Below are 22,070 nucleotides of genomic sequence, written 5' to 3'. Positions count from 1 at the left end.
GACTTACGATAATCTCTGTCGAAGTTCCTCTTTTTTCTGCGTCTCGAATCCTCTTAAGATCTTTCCGGTCCGCAAAGAATTTTTTTTATAACATCTTGTTTGTCGGCATCGGGAGCATTTCTCTCTATCAGCACGTCATAATGTTCAATCTTCTTTAGACGGTTTGTGTAATCCTTGCACTTGATGTCCCATAATGCCGAGAGTGAACGATAAACCTCGATAAACTCGAGAACAAATTGCCTATCGGCGTTTTTGACGGCCATCACGACTCACACGTCCTCGAAAAAAAAGTCTATGATGTGCAAATGTAAATGTAAACATAAACTTTGACATTCAATGACACCGATTGCTCAATGTCGTCCGTAGATCATGCAATATTATGAGCGTTGCACAATAAATATCAATTTTTTTTTTTTGAAATCATACAATATATTGTGTAATACTTCAATATCAGAAACACACTTTCAATTTTATTTCACATCCTCCTGTGTTGTGCAATAATATTGTAGATGAATGGGCCGCTTTACTCAAGAAACGCGACCATATATAAATGTATGTAATAATAAGTGTGATTTAGTCCAGTTTAGTTTTGTTTAGTACCGAATCATCATTAGGGATGTAGTTATTACCTGTTGGTATGAATAAATAAATAAATAAAGCCAGAATATAAACCTGTTTTTACTCCGACCCCGCATCCCGTGCTTCAAAAATAATATCACTCAAAAACCCAATCAATCACAATTTCGTTGAATTAACCAAAGTAAATATGAAGTGAAGAGCTTACACAACTTCCAACTTTTAACAACATCACCAAACTTTGATGTCTTCAATCCCAACTCTTGTGGTCCGTACGCGGGAGCAAGTTTTTGTCCGTCAGCTAAATTGGTAATAATTGCACGTTTTGTCGGTGCACTTTTTACATTAAGCAACGGAGCGTATAATTTTCTGTTAATTTCACTCTCGTTTTCCCATCCTGATAACGGTTCATTTTCGCTTTCGCCCCAGCTAACAAGGCTCCAGGATACATGCTCGACTCGAAATTACAACTCCACCGTGAGCCACCGGAGTTATCCACCGTTCGGGGTGCACTGTGGCAATTCGAAGACGACCTTCCTGATAAGCGGTTTTGGTGTCGAAAACGGCGCAAAAACAAACACTCCGTCTCCTCTTCGGCCGGGCTTCATCGACACGCCGTCCTGGTTCGCTTGTACATCCCTGATGGGTGCCTGTTTCGCGTAATTTGACTACACGAAAAAATTACTTGCGAAGTAAATGAAGTGATTATGTTTTCGCTCATGAGTATGACTGCGTTTAGCATTTTCGGTTTGTTGCTTTCGCAATTAACCGCATAATTTGCTGTGATAATGTCAGATTTAATAATGCTCGTTTCTTTTTTTTACGAACAAATCATCAGTTCTATTGATGTTGTTTCATTTTGGAATATCGAGAACAAATTAAAAATATCAGTTGGCAATTTCTTCGCATAGTTTTCCGGAGAATGTCATGAGCGGAAAAATGGATAAAATCGACATCACATCAATTGACGGCACTACCCCGCCTGTCCACTTGAAAAGCTAATAAGTTGACAATCGTCAACAGAGGCTGGTACATCTATAAAACAGTCATCCATCAAATCACTGACAACACAATGATTTCTAATTGAACACTTTGTTATCCTCGAACCCCGGATGACACGAGCGGAGGGATAATTTTCCTTTCTGCGAACCGGATGTATATAAACATGCTCAGCAAATCGGGGGTTGAGTCTTCTACGGAACGTTGGACAGAACGTTGGAAATTCGATGTTTCAAGAGTGGGACAAAAGGAAAAAACAAAAAAGAACTCAAAACGAGTCATAAGTAGCACCTTTTGGGTTCGATGCTCTCACCTTTACTATTATTTTTGTTTTTTCGAGTTTTTGAGAGCAACGTCCTTTTGCGTACATGAGAGGCTGCTGGTGTGGGGATGCCATGACAACAATTGCAGTAAAATATCGGTGCTCTGTCGCATGCTGTGCTGCTCATCTAGGAAGAATATGGCGATATTAGTTGTCGTGAGCGGCATTACTGGCCTATATGATGCAAATGTACAAAATTCGAATTGAAAACAAATTTTGAATTATCATACTTCAGTCATCTACTGAAAAACAATGAATCTCTTTCTACTATTCCTCATAATTTACAATGATTTTGAAGCTGCAAATGAACAATATTGATTTAATTTAACTCTTCATAAGCTCAGACAGACAGTATTAGTCGCTTCTGCACATGATATCACTTTTAATCTTATTTTAGCGAAATTTCACCTTTCAGGCTCTGCTGATCTAATCGTTATCTTACTTATTAATACATGTTTTTCTCATTTTCTAATCCAAACCAACCTCGATATTCAGATGTATTAATTTTTTACATTGCCGTTATATTGCCTAAATTCAAGTTGAAAAACATGTTATCGAAGTCTGTGTGCTTCGGTTTCAATATTCATATATTCTTCCACTCTAAAACCCTCAAAAAACTTTTCACTGAATATCACATAACCCATCCCAAATATTAGATTTCACATATCCGTCAGTTATGCGTTACACACCCCTAGCACAGACAGTTAGAGGCGAGCCGGACGACAGCGGTAACGGCAATTCTGCACGCTTTTTTCGCTGTTAAACACCCAAAACTGTGTTCGCAACAGCAAATTATTATCTGCAATAAAAATCTCAAGGGCCGCATCGGAAAAGCGTCGCTACGCACTTTCGACCGGAACAAACGCATGGTTTCCCTAATTTCTTTCGGTTTACCATCGGAAACCACCGGAGAAACAGAACCTTGCTGACTTTTTGTTCGGTTGCAGATTTCCTTCCTTCCCCCTTTTGTTTTCAGTATTTTACCCTGGCCACACCACAGCTCATGTCACCGCTCCCGGGCCGTATGACAAACTTATGGTTTTAAGGACAATATAATATACCCTCTCGAAAGTAGCAAATTGGTGATTTCCTCTCACCGCTCGCTCCTTGGCTTCTGACGCGGTTTTCTTTGCAAAATCGGATTATGGACCATTGTTGTTTCAAGAGCAAAGTGACGACTGTTCGGAGAAAAGCTTTGATAAATTAGGAGGGCTCACGAGTGTTGTGCGCTATGGAGTTATGGAAAATGCAGTCGGGCTGAGAATTTGAGAATGCTTGAGCTTTGTATAACATAACTTTCGAGAGCCTTTCCGGTTGTCCGGAACACAATGCACGCGCAACAAACGGATAAATGCGGGGTAATTATGGGTTCGGCCGAATGTTGCAATTGAATGTTTCCGAAGATGCGATATAATCTAAAGGGAATGTTTATATGTACAATGGATTATTCAACTCAAGAAATCGATACATCGCGAGAAATGTCTTGCATTTACCTATTATACCGTTATCGAAACAAAATCATAAGTAATCAGGAAAGTATCACTGCGTCAAAGTCCTTTATTGTTTTTGGAACATACTTTTGTTTGGTGAATTTCTATTCTATTGTTTTCAATTTGGATTGAGCATTTTCCTAATAACGATGAAGAGAGAGATAGAGAGAGAAATGTGTGACATAGTAGTGGAGAAACATTCTAGAAGAAACGTAAATATAATTTTAATAGTCAAATTTCCTACTCTAAGATACCGTTCTGAATTATGTCCGAAATACAACATCATATTTCGGACACATTGTTCTAATATCTTGAAATGCTTCATGCACTTTTGATATAACTATAAATTTAATATCACAATTGCTTCTTTAGCGTGATCTCTTGGTTTCACTATCACTTCATTTGAAAATAACATTTTAATTATTACATAGTAGGAAAAAATTCAACAGCACCATTCATTATCGTTTGTGTTTGACGTTTGTTTTGCGAGAGCACGTAGAATTTACCCGTTCATAAATATTTAAATTTATCTCGTGTTTCATCAGTTCTCATCATCATTAACAGTTTACTGTGATTGCTTGGTAAGTGATTCGCAGTTGACTATAAAATATAATCAAGTGTAATGTAATTTTCGCCCATAAAATTACAAAACAAAGTGTCCGAAATTTGAATTCAATATGTCCGAAATTTGATTTAGTGTCCGATTCTTATTCGCTTCATTTGAAAAGCATTTTATTCGATGATTTTCTTATGTTTTCAATCAAATAGGTACCAAAGTAGAAAGCTTAAAAGCATATTGAGCTAATTTATTAAAAATATGTACCAAATAATACCTGCATCATATGCCTTAATCGTCCGAAATATGATTCGGAACGGTATGTAGAGTTATGAATCTAGTAGCTGAGAACAATTTATAAATGAGTGTAGATACCCATCCATTTATCCGGTTACTGTGAAGCCGCTACTAAAGAGCATCTCACATGTTGCAAGTTCACCAGAAACAATTGAGAACAGAGGAATCGAGAATTTTTGACGTAGGACTAAGTCTTTCATTTCTGTACCGGGGTGTAAGTTCAAAGTTTCGAAAACGACAGGGTGACGCTGGACTGCAAGGTTTTGAAAGTCAATACCTCTTTTCCGGCTGAACGAAGTGGTATGATGATCATTTCATTCGGAAGACAAAATGTCCACGAGTTATATTGATAATTATTGAGCCGCAAACTTGTTTCAATAGCTTTAAAATTGCTTCGAAAACAGGTTATTGGAAACGTAGATAACCTCGCATACGCTCTGGAAATTCATTCAGTTGATGCGGCGATGTGAGAGGAGGACGGTCGCACTCAGACGCCTATGCATTATGGTCTTCTTTTCCAATTTCATTTTTCTTCTGCAGTTGAACCGAACGGATGGCTATAAAACATGACGCTTCCTTTGCTTTCGTTCATTTCTACCTTTACTCTCGCACCGTAAGGACTCGTTCCATTGGGACCAAGCAGACAGCTCGTAAATCTACCGGTGGTAAGGCACCACGAAAACAGCTCGGAAAAGCGCACCAGCCGCAGGAAGTGTGAAGAAGCCACATTGCTACCGACCGGGAACCGTCGCTTTGCGTGAAATTCGTCGCTATCAGAAGTCGACCGAATTGCTAATTGCGAATTGCAAGCTACCTTTGCAGCGTTTGGTTCGTGGAATTGCCCAGGACTTCAAAACCGACTTGCGCTTCCAAAGTTCCGCGATTATGGCACTGCAGGAGGCCTATTCGAAGATACCAATATAGAGTTCAGAAAAGTTTTTGCAGGCCGATCTGAAAGAAGCATTTAGTGGAAAACGTGGTGTCGATGATAATTCGATATCGATGGGTGCCATTGATTGTAGATTTGATAATTTTTTTTTTTTCATCCAAAATATATATTTTTATTAAGGCTCATATGGCGTCAACCTGACGGGGCCGGGAGTTCAATATTTCGACAATGTTTGCCTTATAACTATGTTAGTAATATGTAACCGATTACTCGTGGTTGGCTCGAGGTTAGTATTACAAGTGTTTTCGTAATTGTGATGTTGCTGTCTCCAATGCACTGTACCTGTGCCCGACACGGGATACTTCCTTTTGGGATGCAGCTGACCATTAATCAGCAACGCCCCCTAGTCTGTACCCCATATCTAGCGTGGTGCGTCGTCTCGACTCGAGGAATCCAGGATAGAATGGTCACTAGCCGGCGCAAACATCAGCTCGTGTAGAGTTGTCATGAGCGGTACAACCTTTGACTCTTGTTGAATGATCAGTGGACTGCACAACCTTTGGCCCGTGTATCTGTAAAGAGTGTGTGTATGTATTGCCGCGACTAAGTAAAAGTTTATAGATCGGATAGGAGGGATATGAAACAGGGACACAACGAAGGAAACATCATTAAACGTTGACATCGGCGTTTCTGAGGAACAGGTATAGATGAAACAGAAGATCCGGATCACGGCTACCTAAGATATCCCGGACGGGGATATCCGATTGTCTGCCTTTTGCTCTCAGTGCTCTCGAAAGGTGAGAGCGAGCAGCATGGAACCGGATACACGACCAGACAATATGCTCGATGTCGTGGTAGCCATCGCCACAATCACAAAGATTGTTTGCTGCGAGCCAAATGCGATAGAGATGCGCGTTTAGGTTGTAGTGATTGGACATAAGCCGAGATATCACGCGAATGAAATCACGACCTACATTCAATCCCTTAAACCAAGCTTTCGTCGAAACCTTAGGGATAATCGTGTGTAACCAACGACCGAACTCATCTTCACTCCACATGCGCTGCCAACTAACGAGTGTGTCCTGACGAGGAATGTGAAAAAATTCGTTATAAGCAATTTGCCTTTCAAAAAGTGTGCCTTCTGAAGCGCCCACCTTAGCTAGCGAGTCCGCTTTCTCATTCCCCGGAATCGAGCAATGAGATGGAACCCATGCTAAGGTAATCTTGAATAATTTTTCGATTTGATTTGATAATGACGAATACGAAATATATAATAGTGGATATTTCACCATATCGAAGAAATCACTTTGATGAGAGCTGCGTTATAAAATTATTTGTGTACGAGTGCCGCAATCGTTAATCGATTCTAATTTGTTAATTTGCGATGGGTATTTCCTCGGAGGACTCGATTCCTCCTTTGAGCATTAATAATCTCTTTCTGGCAAAATGGAGTGGTATGATAATCACATTCTTCGAACGACCAAATGTTGAAGTTTTTTGCCAATCCCCTTTCAACCTCCAACATCTCTGTCTCCCGTTTGTCGTTTTCCAATTCTATTTCTCCTCTGCTGTCGGACCTAACGGAGCATTTAGCGAAATCCGAGGTATCGATGATAATTCGATACCGATGGGTGCCGTAGACTATGGATTTGATAGTAAAGATCACGATGTGATATAGTGTAGTGGATATTATATTGCATATCAATGTTTGTCTACGAATGCTGCAATCGATCGTCGTTATTGGGAAGTAGGAATTGTTGGGAAGGGGCTCTTATTTTTAATGTGTAATTCTGAGGAGTAATCCTTCTCAAATGTTAATAATCCTGCCCCGGATCAACGATGATTCCAATTGTCGGGGCTAGGGGAGTGGGTACTATTTGCGCTGGGTATTTCCGAGGAGGAATCGATCTCCCCTTTCAGCGTTAATAATTTTTTCCCGGCTAAACGAAGTGGTATGATAATCACTTTATTCGAAAGATGAAATGTCTAAGATTTATATGCTTGTTACTTATTTTTTGCTAAGTCAACGTTAGTCCTACATCCACCTTGCGGTTATATCAAAGAAATAACCCACTTCTAGTTTTTTCATTCGGAACGAGAGATAGTTAATGATGGCGAAAGAGAGAAGTTTGATAACCTTCCAGGAACTAGCATCACGGCAGAAGACATCGTTGACGGAAGAATTAAGAAAAATTTTCTTCAAACATTCGAACTTCGATAGCCTAACCAGAGGACTTGAACCATGGGTTTGAAATGCCTCTCTGGGAAATGGCAATGTACAGCATCACCTTCTGAACAAACTTATGTTTAAACTTATATTTTATGTTCGGAGATGGAGTAGAACTGTCCATGGAATAGTATCGATCGTTTCCAGGAATGTGCATCTTTGAAAGAGGGAAATAGCTTTCGTCGTCCAAGAAGGAACATTTTCTGTATTATTTTTTTATCAACCAGTGACATTGGGGTTTCAGCGACGAAATCTGTTTCTCGGTGTATTCCCGGGCTCTTGTCTTCTTTCGGTACTTTATTTTGACTCTTTTCAATGTTTTGCAGATGTACTGGTGAGAAAAGATGATATGTTTTGCGACATTCCGTTGACTCAGTAAATCCTGGTTGTTGAAGGCACGAGAAAGAGCGGTTTTGCATCCATAATTTTGCCTGTTCTTCCACTACCTTGCTTGCGAGTAGTTGTTGGGAAACTTTGAATATGGTAAACAGTCGAAGCCACAACATGTTCATTTTTAAAATGTTATACCGTATACTTTGTGCCCATATTTCTGTGCAGTTCGTAGAACTGGAATTGAGAAAGAAGAGCATAATACATAGGCGTGTGAGCGTGCCCATCCTTATCTCACATCGCAATAACAATAAAATGAATTTCCTAGCGGTCGCCAGTTTATATACATATTTGTGTGATTTCAATAATCTGTTTTTTGAAAGCAAATTTTTAAGCTATTAAAACAATTTTTCGAGTCATCGAGCAGCAAGCATATAACTCTTGAGCATGTTATCTTTTGTTCAAAATATTTATCATACTATTTCGTTGATCCGGAGCAGAAATATCGACTACACTAGTGTTGGCCATCCTGCGGCCCGCAACCTGATTTGAAAAAAAATCATATGAGCAAAATTAAGAATATGGTTGAAAGTTCTTCCATACAATTGAATAAAAATAACTTTTTGAGTAATTCTTTTTTTTTTTCCAAATATATATATTTTTATCAAGGCTCATATGGCGTTAGCCTCACGGGGCCGGGAGTTCAATACTTTGACAATTTTTCTTATTATCTATGTTAGTAATATGTAACCGATTACTCGCGGTTGGCTCGAGGTTAGTATTACAAGTGTTTTCGTAATTCAGATGTTGCTGTCTCCAATGCTCTGTACGTGTGCCCGACACGGGATACTTCCTATTGGGATGCAGCTGACCCTTAATCAGCAACGCCCCCCTAGTCTGTACCTCATATCTAGCGTGGTGCGTCTTTCTCGACTCGAGGAATCCAGGATAGAATGGTCACTAACCGGCGCAATCATCAGTTCATGTAGAGTTGTCATGAGCGGTACAACCTTTGGCTCTTGTTGAATGATCAGTGGACTGCACAACCTTTGGCCCGTGTATCTGTAAAGAGTGTGTGTATGTATTGCCGCGACTAAGTAAAAGTTTATAGATCGAATAGGAGGGATACGAAACAGGGACACAACGAAGGAAAAATCATTAAACGTTGACATCGGCGTTCCTGAGGAACAGGTATAGATGAAGCAGAAGATCAGGATCACGGCTACCTAAGATATCCCGGGCGGGGATCTCCGATTGTCTGCCTTGTGCTCTCAGTGCTCTAGAGAGCTGAAAGCGAGCAGTATGGAACCGGATACACGACCAGACAACATGCTCGATGTCGTGGTAGCCATCGCCACAATCACAAAGATTGTTTGCTGCGAGCCCAATGCGATAGAGATGCGCGTTTAGGTTGTAGTGATTGGACATAAGCCGAGATATCACGCGAATGAAATCACGACCTACATTCAATCCCTTGAACCATGCACTCGTCGAGACCTTAGGGATAATCGTGTGTAACCAACGACCGAACTCATCTCCACTCCACATGCGCTGCCAAATTACGAGCGTGTACTGACGAGGAATGTGGAAAAATTCATTATAAGCAATTTGCCTTTCAAAAAGTGTACCTTCTAAAGCGCCCACCTTTGCTAGCGAGTCCGCTTTCTCCTTCCCCGGAATCGAACAATGAGAGGGAACCCATGCTAAGGTAATCTTGAATAATTTTTCGACCAAAACACTCAATAGTTGTCTTATTCTAGTTAGGAAATAAGATGAGCGTTTATCAACCTTCATTGAGCGGATTGCCTCTATTGAGCTGAGACTGTCTGAAAAAATAAAATAGTGGTCGATGGGCAATGTTTCAATGATCCCTAATGCGTAATATATCGCACCCAGTTCAGCGACATACACGGAACAAGGATTTTTGAGTTTGAAAGAGGCACTGGAATTTTCATTGAAGATGCCGAAGCCAGTGGAATGAATGAAGTTATGAATGAACCGTCAGTAAAGAACATTTTATCAGATCTAACTTTCCCATATTCTGCCGAAAATATCGGCGGAATATAATCGGAGCGTAGATGATCTGGGATTCCATGGATTTTTTGTCGCATGGACAGATCAAAAATGACAAAGGAATCGCAAAAGTATGGGAAGCAAACTTGGTTGGAGATGCCTGGTGAAGGGTGCACGTCGTGGGTAAGGTACTCATGGTATAAAGACATAAAACTTGACTGAGGAATCAGTTGGAGTAGATTTTCGAAGTTATCAATCACCAATGGATTCATGATCTTGCAACGGATGAGAAATCTGTAGGATAATTCTGTGAGCCGAAGAGTAAGCGGGGGTACTCCTGCCAAAACTTCGAGACTCATCGTATGTGTCGAATGCAAACACCCCATGGCTATACGCAGGCAACGATATTGTATTCTCTCCAGCTTGAGAATATGAATCCTGGCAGCTGATCGGAAGCAAAAACTGCCATATTCTAACACTGATAATATCGTTGTTTTGTATAACTGAATGAGGTCTCCTGGATGGGCACCCCACCATGTTCCGGTTATTGTTTGGAGAAAATTGATTCTTTGCTGGCATTTCTGTTTCAAATATGCAATGTGTCTTCCCCAGGTACATTTAGAGTCAAAATATACTCCAAGGTATTTGAAAAACATCGAGTGCTTGATCGTTTTGCCGGATAGGTGAAGCTGGAATTGGGCGGGTTCGTGCTTCCTAGAAAAAACGACCATTTCAGTTTTCTCCGTAGAGAATTCGATACCCAGCTTGCAGCTTGAGAATTGCGATACCCAGAGTAATTCTTTTTAATCGTGTGTATCCGAGCTGATTATTTTCTGTTTTCTTTCCCGTTTTTTCCGTGCTTATTTAACCTTCTGACATAGTTCTCGTTAGTACTCGAAGGACTTTTCACGGTTTTTGGTTCTGTTTTGCTGGCATAAAGTCGTGCATACCGTTTTCTATCAATAAACGATTCGTGTTCCGTACACTACAACGATACAAAGAAACAGCTGATGTGGACGATAGACCCAAATAGGGACGTCTGAGGTGGGTACGGCTGCACAAGGTTATCTATGTTGTTCATTAAGGCGTTCAACGTAATCCTCTTCGGAAACAAAAGCGTTCATCAGTCGAAATTAATTGGATAAATTAATTAGTGCATACATCGATGTGTGAGTCATTTATTGACGCCCAGACTAAAGCGAATATTTTTGGAACGATGCAGAAAACTCCTAGAAGGGTTAAAAACGAGACTAGAAACAAACCTACCAGACTTCATCTTCTCTAATTATTGGTTGTTTGCCAATCCATCGAATTATTCACTATGGGCCAAGTTGGAGGAGCGTACCTGTGAACATTCTCATTGGAATTATCAATCATTAAAGAATTCTATTGAGAAGCTGCAACGATTGACGATTGGCCTTGTCGTTTTCGACTCTGCGTGAAGAAGAGGTCGAAGGACGAATAATTTTGCCAAAAATGTTAATTCTGGATACGTTTATACCTTCAATAAAAATAGAAAAAAAAAAAAAAAAAAAAATGTTGGGTTGTTATCGCATTTTGTTCTCGAGTTATGCATTTTACATGTTTAGAACTGAATGCTTTTTCATTTGAAATAAAAAGTGAATAAAAAAAAGAACCAGTTAAATACGTATATTTTACATTTCATTATGAAAAGTAGTGAGCAAAAAAATCATTGCGGCCCGCGGCTATAATGAAAATTCTAATGCGGCCCGCCATCTATACCTAACCACCACTGCACTACACCATATCAAACATTTCGTATTTTTCGTAGTTGTTCTACAGGGTTTTCCATTTCGGGCTTCCGAAAGTATACAGCCCTGCGCTGACAACCGTTTGACATAGCTGTCAAGCAAAGCGTCATATCGTTAGTTGAATGTCTGCCATTTTACAATATGGATCGTTTTAGCATCGCACAACGTGTTAATTTTGTTAAATTATACTATAAAAAATGATGAAAAACCGGCAAATGTTTTTCGAGCATTACGGACGGATTTTGGTCGTCATGGACGGCCTACAGAGCACACAATCGCTAATGTAGTGCGTAAATTCGAATAAACTGGATCCGTAGCGGATATTGTGAAACCTGTGCATCATCGTAATGTGCGTTCGGCCGAAAATATTGCTGCTGTTGCTGCCAGTGTGGAGGATGATCCGAATGTTTCGATTCCACGGCGTGCTCAGCAATTGGGCTTGTCAAACACATCATTGTGGCGAATTTTGCATTTGGACTTGCACCTACATCCATATAAAGTCCAACTGGTACAAAAATTAGAGCGTGGTGACCATGGAATGCGTCGGGCATACGTCGATTGGGTGAACGATCAACAGCAGCAAAATGCTGAATATTCGCATCAAATTTTCTTCAGTGATGAGGCACATTTCGAGCTCGGTGGTTATGTGAACACCCTAAATTTCCGTATATGGGGCTCGGAAATTCAACCGTGATTGTTGAGAGGCCATTGCATCCGCCAAAAGTCGCTGTTTGGTGCGCATTATAGTCTGGTGGAATCATCGGGCCATATTTCTTTGAGAATGAGGACGGCGCCACGTGCCACACAACACGACTGAACATGGCCATATTGCGAACGAAATTTGAGGGACGCATAATTTCGCGTTTTAGTGATGCCAATTGGCCGTCCAGATCATGCGATTTGAACCCGCTAGACTTTTTTTTGTGGGGTTATGCGGAAAACCGTGTCTATGCCAACTCTTCGCAAACTCTTGAACATTCGAAAGACAACATTCGTGAAGTTATGATCGAGATACCGCCCCATATGTGCCGAAAAGTCATCGAAAATTACCTGTTCCGGATCAAGGTGTGCGAGGAAGGTGGACCTAGGTGGACATTTGAATGATGTTGTATTTCACACATAATGGCATAAACCAAACATTAATTTGAAATAAAAGTTTCATCGAAATTCGAATTCTAAGTGTGTTTTATTTCAATTTACTTTCGGAATTTAAAGTTGGAGGGTATATAAATGAATGAAATAATCCAACTCTTGCCTCTATCACGGTGATTTGACGAAAGCTTGAAATCCTCAGATAATCTTTTTTGTTTCATACTATTTAAAAAAAAAAGATGTTCCGAGGTCATTATTAGCCTGTTTTCGGAATTGTTTCCAGAATTCTTTATGACATCAACCTATCACCCTCCGAGTCCCGGTCAAGCCGAATCTCGCGCCGGGGATTCGAGTCTAAGTAAAAAGAAAACTTTTAAGGTTGTCTCTCCGTCGCTGGGTGTAAATCTCGTCAGAGGAAAGTCCAGTCTCGAGAGCTTTGCAGCAGCAGCCAGTTAGCACAAGCTATCGGAGCCGACACTCATTCGAAGTATAAGTTTAAAAAAAGGGGGGAATCTGGCGCTCGCTTTGCCGGGTATCTCATACACTATCAGAGGTAGCCAAAAGCTCTGAACATACGAAGAAATCAATTGTACGAGGGGCTCTCAAATAAAATATGTGGCACACGCTACAATGTGATAAAATAATCTCTTGTAAAAATTGTATCTGAAGATAATTTATATTATAATGATTATTTTTAATGGAAAACTAATTTCGTATCCAGATGTCGACCCCGTACTGTTGCCATCACGGATACACTGCATTCCATTTTTACCGTGAAGTGTATACGGGAATTAGGCCCGGTATGGAATTTAACGAAGCAACCAACATCAAAGCTCCAAATTTTGATTTTATTTGCTAGAATTAATCGTATTACTCACTTTACTTGCAATACAAAAATACCACCGACTTGCATATATTTGCATTGCCGATTTCCACAGGCACCCTGGTTTTGAAGTTTGTAGTTTCATAAAATATATTATTTTATTCATTTTCACTGTAAGGAATTGTTATGCAGTGCCCAAAATGATTGATTCAAAACTGTCGTTAATCTATCAGAAAATGACTGAGCAATAACTGTGAGTAAAAGAGGAAGCTGTATCTTCGATTTCGACGAATCAGAACAAGGTATTTCCGTTTGAATAACGGTTGAGATTGTTAATTGTTCGATAGTTAGTTCCATGACATATATTATTTTATTCAATGTAAAAAAATCTTATGGAGTGTCTAAATCGATTGACGCAAAAATCTCATCAATCCATCATGAAATGACAGAGAAATAAGTGTTTGAAATTGGACATTTTTCACGATGCGATCGATTTTCGTTCTTCATGTTTTACCCTCCATAGGTTCCCAAAAGATGTAATCCTACGTCAAAATATTTGCGAGACCAGCACACGGAAAAACACCCGAAAAAAATTGAAGTAGATTTTAAAAAAATGCACTCCCTTCTTGCATCCTTGAAATTAAAATGTATACCAATTACCGTTTCTTTGCGGAAATTGACGAATACTACACCTGATGTAATTTCTGACATCTTTATTATTCACTATTAAAATACATATGACTAGAATCGGTTTAACAAAACACAATGTTTGTAACTGCTAATTACATTTGGAAACATGCTCCCGCCTCCTAGAGAAGACAATTACACTCAGTACAGCTTTGGAAAAAAATAATATCTTAATAAAGTTACGATATAAAACACAAGTCTTACTACGTTGGTACATTTGATTAATTCACGTTGAAACTTAATGAGTCCGACGAGAGTACTTCCCGATGCGGCAATAAACTCAACATTTCAACAGTTTAGAGATCCTCTTAATTCCTTGTCTTAGTTCAACAACAATTTGTCAAATCTTAATCACACTACATCATCCCCCCGCGTTCCGCGTTTAGCTCAAGTAGTCAGCCTGACCCATCAAATAGTACTGTTGTTGCTGCTGCTGTTGTTGTTGCTGCTGATGGCTTCCATAAGTGATGCTATCGGTTTGGTTCCAACCCGCCGCCGCCGCCGTTGTATAATTACCGCCGTTACTAGCTGTCAACCCAATTGCTCCACTGCTCCACCAGTTATCGACACCAAGCCCGGTCTGCTCTACTGTGGAACCACCGGGAACGAGGGCGTCCCCACTGGAACCCTCACTATAATCGCTGTACGACAGCATCATTGCCGACGCATTCGGTGACGCCGAATTGCTGTAATTTTCGTAACAATAGTTCTCGAGCTGATTGGCTTCGGCCGAGCCGCCAACGCCATCAACGAGCTTACTCTGCGTCACGCAACTCGATGGGCCAATAAAGAAAGAATTGATGTCGTCCGACAGACGCAGGTTCATTTTGTTCATGTCGGGTAGGGTCACACTGTTGTTGTTGTTGTTGTTATTGCTGCTCGCCGTGTTGACGTTCTGATAATCGATTTGGGGGCTGGAGTAGTACGAGAAGTCATCAAACACGCTGGAGCCACTGGTGAGACTCGCGGTGTCCGTGTCGGTGCTGCTTGACTCGTACTTGATGCAATCAAGGTACCGGACGCCATAGTCTGGGCTGGCGACGGCATTTTTGTAGATGTTGCCACTCTCCATGTCCATTACCGTCGGTGGTGTGCTGCCGAGCGTGTGGAGGCTGCCGTTCGAACTGCTCGGGTATTTGTTGATTGGGCGGATGGGTTGATCCAGCTGAAAGATTTCCTCCGGATGGATGAAGCTGGAGTTGTCATAGTAGTAGGATTGGTTGTAATCGAAGGCGGACTGGTGGGCATGGGCTGAGGAAGTTTGGCTGGCTGGGGCTGCTGAATAGCCACACTGAGTGGCTGATTTGTAATTGCCGGGGAATGTTAGATTGTAGCTGTTTTCCGTGCTCAGGCGATTCAAATGACCCGCCGATAGAGATTTCCCGGATTCCAGTAGATGTTTGGTAACTTTTTTAGTTTGTTTCGAAGCTGTGATCTGTTGGGGTGGATAAAAAGCATTTCATTGAGATATTTTGAAACTTTTTCGCAAGGCTGAGCGCTATAAATTACCTTTGTCACTTTCGTTTGGATAGCTTTCAGCACGCGTTCCCGTCGTCCGATGCCGAGAATTTTACGAGTTTCACCGGAGGTTTTCGATTCTGGTCGCGGGTGGTCGTGCACTCCTTTGGCTTGGAAGAAAATAGCATTAGCGGTATGCCGCCAGAAGTGAGTCACCGGATAGCCACAGTGACCCCGGCATGGGAGAATCTCCAGAACGCCACCAATGCATAACCGGTTGGGGCATGATTTGCCCTGCTGTTTCCTCCTTGCCTTATCACAAATGGCAGGACGCAGGTTAATCTTATCGCCATTGGGCAGAACGCACCGCGCGGAGCAAACCAAAACTCCCAAGCAACTTTTCTTCAGGATGCTCACATTGTGGTTGTTGGTGTTTCTCATGGCCCAGCCGGAGGAGTGACGCTTCGCCAGGTCATCCATCGCACGGTAGATGTAACGACAGTGTCCGTCACTCCACTCGTTGAACTCATCCAAATCGGTTTCAGCTACCAGCGGTACGTTGGGATCGTTGATGTCCCACTCAAGACCCAGCCGGTTGGGACAGTTAGATGTGATGATATTTGATTGTCTAAGAAGAACAGAAGAAAAACAATTAATCGTTTTGTTACGACGCATAAACCATTTATTTTAGAATGATGATTTACGATGAAATAATAAAGGGTACTTCTAATATCAAAGAGGTCTAAGTCGTAAAACCCGGTTGTGATAAAGTGAAAAAGGCTCTCTTTATCATCTTTGCCTGCCAAGTTTAATTTTCAAGGATTTCATAAGAAATTATTCACCTATTGATTTACATACAAATTAGATATGTTCTATCATTTTTGGTTATGAAACAAAGACAACAGAAGCACAAGAGACAGGACACGTAGTTCATAGGCGATCTATTTTACGACAATCGCGATGGCAATTCGAATCCAAGTCTTATAACAAATTTTCAATACCCTCTTATAAAAGAATTGTTCAACGCTTCTCATCGAAATAAGTCTAAAAAGGTGAATAGCTGGGGGATGGTTTTTTGATATCAAAACAGAGACAGTAACTCTCATTAGACTGCCAAGCTCCATTCTATCGAATATTTAGGAACATCATCAACAAGTTTAGTGCACCCGAGTAGTTAGCGTCTCACATTATCATGCCGGGTGTTAGGGTTCGATTCACGTTCTGTCCACGGGATTTTTCGTTAAAAGAAATTTCCTTCGACTTGCACTGTGGTCACGCATTTTCTAAAGCTTGCCCCTCATTCAAGGCGTATTGTTTGGCTTAATAAATTTCAACTAACTATTAATAAATGAAGCTATTTTATGTCATACGTTGAGACGGCAAAAGTTCCACAGGGAACGTTAACGCCATTCATGAAGAAAATCAAAAAGTTCAAAGGTATAATAGAGAAGGAATGATACGAAAACCATAATAAGGTGAAATAGAAAATGAATAAACTTTTAGTTCTGAATAAACCGTATGAAAATTATTAAAGTTACATGTTTTGTAGGTTACAACCAAACTGTGAGATAATACAGAAATAAAGATGAGTATCAGATTGAAATAATCAAAAGATTTGTCAGACCATAATTTCAACTGTTTGTAGTGCCGTTTGATGAAACAACGAGTGTTGTTAGAAAAATAAGTTTGTAAACAACATACAAGCTTCCAAAAATTACTCGCAACTTGAAGTAACCTCCAATTCAACATTTCTTATATCGTTTTAGTAGTAAAAGTAAGAGAATACTTACACTATCACCATGTTGGTCGATCGGTCTCTCCAAGTGAATTGAAGTAAATGATCCTTATGGTTTTAACTTTTTGCACACACTGAGTTCACAGAAGTATAATTCAATTTTAATTCCTAATTTAATTCAACCATCGAACATTGGCTTTCGCTCGTTTGCACTTTGTCCAATGAAAAGTTCGCTCAATACACAACACAAATTAGTTCCATTCCTCGGTGTTAGTTTATTCCTGGCCACGGTTTCTGTATATGCACTTATGTTTCCAACAGACTGTTTGTTTTCCCCTCAGCTGTGTAACGTCACATCATCACTTTCGTTTCACTAAGCAAACATTCAACACTTTATCGAACGTTCATCCTTCATCAACACAAAATTGTGCAACCCACCCGTCTCGCTATCCACTATCGCGCCCAAGGTTCAAGGAAACACATCCGAACTGATGAGCTGCGCAACGAATACTGAATATCCATCTGAACGCCACTGTTGAGCTTCTCTCCGAAGCATACCCATTCACGCTCTCGGTCACCCCTCGAGAGCATACAACATAAAATCATCATCATCATCATCGTCATCACGCTCGTAATCATCGGTGGTCATCGTAGAGCCGCAGCGTGTATGAAAAACTCACCGAGGTAATAGACACACATCGCAGACGCTTCAAGCCCCGCCCTCTGTACCGTAACGACCAATTGCGACCGCACGCTCACCGTTCTCTGCCTGCTTCCCATTGGAGGAAAGCGCGCGCGTTCGCTCATGTGTGTCGCGCTCATGCTGTAGGGAAAATTACATTCAAATTATCGATTAAGTATGCTGCGCTGTTTCGTCTTCCATGGGTGGGGGAGTGGAACCCCGTGGACGATTCAATCGAAGTTTCTTGTGTGATGCATAAATCTCGAAGAATCTCGACAATCCTATTCAGCTAACCTTCAAGATTAAATGGCCAGGAAGAATGGTAGTGCGGTGTGAATAGTTTTGACCCTCGTGGCAGCTGCCGGTGTGGGGACCTTTTTCAATGGTTCGACTCAAACGCCCAGACGTTCGGTTCCGTATCGGTGGATGTGACATTGGCCAGTGACCAGCAGAATTTTCGAACATTGAATACACTTCACAGCAGCAGTGTAGTGAGGTTTTTGGACTTTGATTAGATTTGGCTTTCCCGATCAAATTAAAGCAATTCGTTTGCCTTTGAAGATACCCGCTGCAAGTTTGTGAGAGGTCATAATTGCTACCAATTTAAGCAATCTGAGCTTTAGAAAGGAGATATGGATGTTATATTGTTACAATTACTTTATTATGTAGAAACCATTTGTCAAGAATTCTGGGATTTGACCTATAATTGAAACGGATTGATTTGATTACAATCGGCGAGAGGCTAGTAACAATCTTCAGTCCCTCAGTAAAGCTTGAAAATTAGACAAATCAAATTCCGCGCATTATATACTAAAATGCAATCAATCAGTAGGCAGTTTGATGATGAAATATACGTGATTAATAGTATTTTAGGAAAATAATATCAACTTCACCAAATTTTCATCCGACCGATGATTTTGATGATGTTACAACGAATTCAGTTCTCTTGGAACGAGACGAAATTAGTGCCAACTCGTCTTAGGAGTCAAAAAAATGTCAAGAAATGAAATGTAAGAAGTTGTTGAATTTTTTATTAAAAGTATCAAACAAAAAATAAAGTTAATACTGAAAATTGAAATTCATTTTTCTTAAAGACACAACCAAGAACATGTCAATCGCGAGAGTTGCGAGTGCACAATGGTCCAGGAGATGCATTTAAGTGGAAATTAGCATTTAGAGCTCGACAGTTATTCTCCAGACAAAAACTATCATAGACAAAGTTATGTTGTCAAAAATAGGGTGACCAAAATTTTCGATGAAATAAAAAATCTAACTTTCTTATCTTTATCATATGTAACAACTTCGTCTAAGACAGTTTTTGTCCAAACAATAAATATCTCCCACAAAGTTGTTTTTAGCGCCTTCTATCTGAGTTGCATTAGGGTAACTATGAAAAAACGGGGTTTTTTACTCTAACTTTTATATTTCAAATTCTACATCAAAATGGTCTTCGTACGACTTTTGGAGCTTATCAATATTAACGTTTTGCGATGCAGAACATGTCAATATCTTAATCCTGCTCAAAGTTGTTGATGGGTTTTCATCCAAAAACTCGTGATTTCAATTTTAATTTATTCAAACACAAAAAATAACATAGTTTTGAAAATCACATATTATATAGAGTGAAATCTGTTCTTTCAAATTCCGTCAACAAACATTTTTTTCGTTTGCCCCAGAAAGAATGACAAACAAATGAAAAGAGCATGTTTTTTGGGAAGAAATATCAATAACTTTGAGTAAAGTTGAGATATTGACAAGTTCTGCATCGAAAAATGTTTGTATTAGTAAGCTCTAAAAGTCATTCGAAGACAGTTCGCATGTAAAATTTGAAACATAAAAGTTAGAGCAAAAAAACAGTTTTTTTCATGATGACCCTAACGTAACTTAGAAAAAAGGCGCTATATCGGTTATTTCAAGAGATAGAGAAAAACTTTGTTCTACAAAGATGTCTCAAATAATTGGAGCTACAACACTGTCAAGCTATGTTTACCTCTATCTATAAAGATAAGAAAGTTAGATTTTTTATTTCATCTAAAATTTTGCTCACCCTATTTTTGACAACATAAAAACGAGCGCTCTATCATGAGTAACAACTTTGTCTAAGACAGTTTTTGTCCAGAGAATAAATGTCGAGCTCTAAAAGCTGCAATGGCAATGGCTAAAATTGTGCAATGGCACTAACGTTCCTAAAGTTCGCATTTTCAACGTAGTTATTCTTGCGTCATTTCTATTTGTACTCAATTGCGATGCTTGAATACAGCCGTACTCTAGAATAAGTGTGACTATAGTGCAAGTCAGAAGAGATTTTCGATGAAAATCCTTCCAGCCATACTGAAGGGACTAATATTGCATAAACATTATACAACGAGACATTATTAACATTATTTCTCATTTTGAATTAAATTTATGAACGACAGTTAGAGGAGGCGAAACAAACCAGAAGGTGCGCTACACGCTTTTTTTAATGAATCGACATGATCAGGATAACGCCATTCAAAGAAGTCGTTATCTGTGCCAACAATTCATGATCGACATGTACGCGAAAGTAGAGAGCTAATGATTGCGATTCCTACGACACGATCTACAAAAGCGGTGTGAGGAAGAATACATTCACTTGCGAGACGCTATCATGAACAAAGCCGACACAGCCTTTGCTATTACCTGGTCAAAACGTAATGCATTATCATGATATTACAGCGCGTGTGTTGAAACGTATAATGAATTTCTTAATAAGCTTCATTACAACATTATACGTCTTCGGCCCCACACTTAGATGGATGTATTCGGTTGAAAGGCGGAAGCAATTCAATTCATTCTTTTTTAGTTTGGTTAGTCAACAAAATACGCCCGAGGAAACAGTTTTCCTCAGAAATTCCAAATATGCCTACTGATCTACTGCTCACCCGTATCCTCAAATCCGACCGATGCATTCTGTAATCCGCTCAACTCAAGTCCAATCAAGTTGTGCAAATGTGGCAACCTTGCTACGCAATTCGACAGACAACATTGAGCTTGCTTCGTTGTATCCCTGTTTCATATCCCTCCTATCCGATCTATAAACTTTTACTTAGTGGCGGCAATACATACACACACACTCTTTACAGATACACGGGCCGAAAATTGTGCAGCCCACTGATCATCCACCATGAGCTGAGGATTGTGCCGCTCATGACAACTCTACACGAGCTGATGATTGCGCCGGCTAGTGACCATTCTATCCTGGATTCCTCAAGTCGAGAAGACGCACCACGCTAGATATGGGGTACATACTAGGGGGGCGTTGCTGATTAATGGTCAGCTGCATCCCAATAGGAAGTATCTCGTGTCGGGTACACGTAGAGAGACGCCTGCAACAAAATTATGATTTGTCTTCGGATGGTGGTGGGGCACATTCGGACACTGTTTAATACCTTATTGAATTTGTGTTCGATTGTCGTTCACTAACAAATATCAACTCAGTTTGATTCTCATACCTAATGATGTTTCAGAACTATAAACAGAAAACCGACAGAGCCAGCATCAACGAAGATAAGTGGGGTAGAGCTGTCGAAATAGTTTCGAACGGAACGTTTTCATGATTCTATACTCACAGATGGTCCAACTGGGTCCATTGGCTTTGCGAATTGACGGTTGGATGATGGGGACACTGTTTCTCAATATTCTGGAACATTTGAAAAAGGTAGCAAATGTTCCAGTAAACGAATCCATTTTACAATTGCTCGAAAATCATTTGTTGCCATTGCCATTGCACTTTGGAAACAATTAAATATTGTCTAGAAAATGGCATAATTCATGTATCCTTTCCACCTCATTGCACACATCGCTTAAAGCCGCTGGATGTTTCAGTTATGAGACCTTTTAAGCAATAACTCTCAGTTTCCCAGAACGATTGGCTACTGAATCATCCTGGAAAAACTATTTCTATACACGACCTTGCAGGTATAGTTGCACCGGCTTATATTGATTTTTTCACACCGAATAATATTCTAGCTGGATTCAAAATGACAGGCTGCTATTCATTCTCAAGAAATGTTTTTTCAGACAAGGATTTTGAATGCTTAAATGATTTAACCTACTGGAGCGGAAGTAGCATCTGACTCATCGAGTAACACAACAATGCTG

At 40.1% G+C, this 22,070-nt stretch overlaps 1 protein-coding gene across 1 annotated transcript; it reads right to left on the bottom strand.

Annotated features, from left to right (window-relative positions):
* Positions 1–14,143: 14,143 nt before the first annotated feature.
* LOC129778417 (transcription factor glial cells missing-like) lies at positions 14,144–17,757 on the bottom strand. The gene is made up of 3 exons (XM_055785307.1): positions 17,322–17,757; positions 15,583–16,159; positions 14,144–15,508 (listed from the first exon to the last, which is right to left on the bottom strand). The coding sequence occupies exons 1-3, from the start codon at positions 17,330–17,332 to the stop codon at positions 14,456–14,458; spliced, it is 1,641 nt and encodes a 546-aa protein (XP_055641282.1). The 5' UTR covers positions 17,333–17,757; the 3' UTR covers positions 14,144–14,455.
* Positions 17,758–22,070: the final 4,313 nt, after the last annotated feature.

This window comes from Toxorhynchites rutilus, chromosome 3 (genome assembly GCF_029784135.1).
Source record: "Toxorhynchites rutilus septentrionalis strain SRP chromosome 3, ASM2978413v1, whole genome shotgun sequence".
In the NCBI taxonomy this organism is placed as follows: Eukaryota; Metazoa; Arthropoda; class Insecta; order Diptera; family Culicidae; genus Toxorhynchites; species Toxorhynchites rutilus.
The sequence above is the reverse complement of the archived record's forward strand: the minus strand, read 5'-3'. Positions and strand labels throughout refer to the sequence as shown.

Bases quoted from the DNA above. Each gene is read 5' to 3' on its own strand.
- LOC129778417 (XM_055785307.1), bottom strand. The intron at 15,509-15,582 runs GTAATTTATAGC...CCACCCCAACAG, and splicing joins TCCAAACGAAAGTGACAAAG to ATCACAGCTTCGAAACAAAC.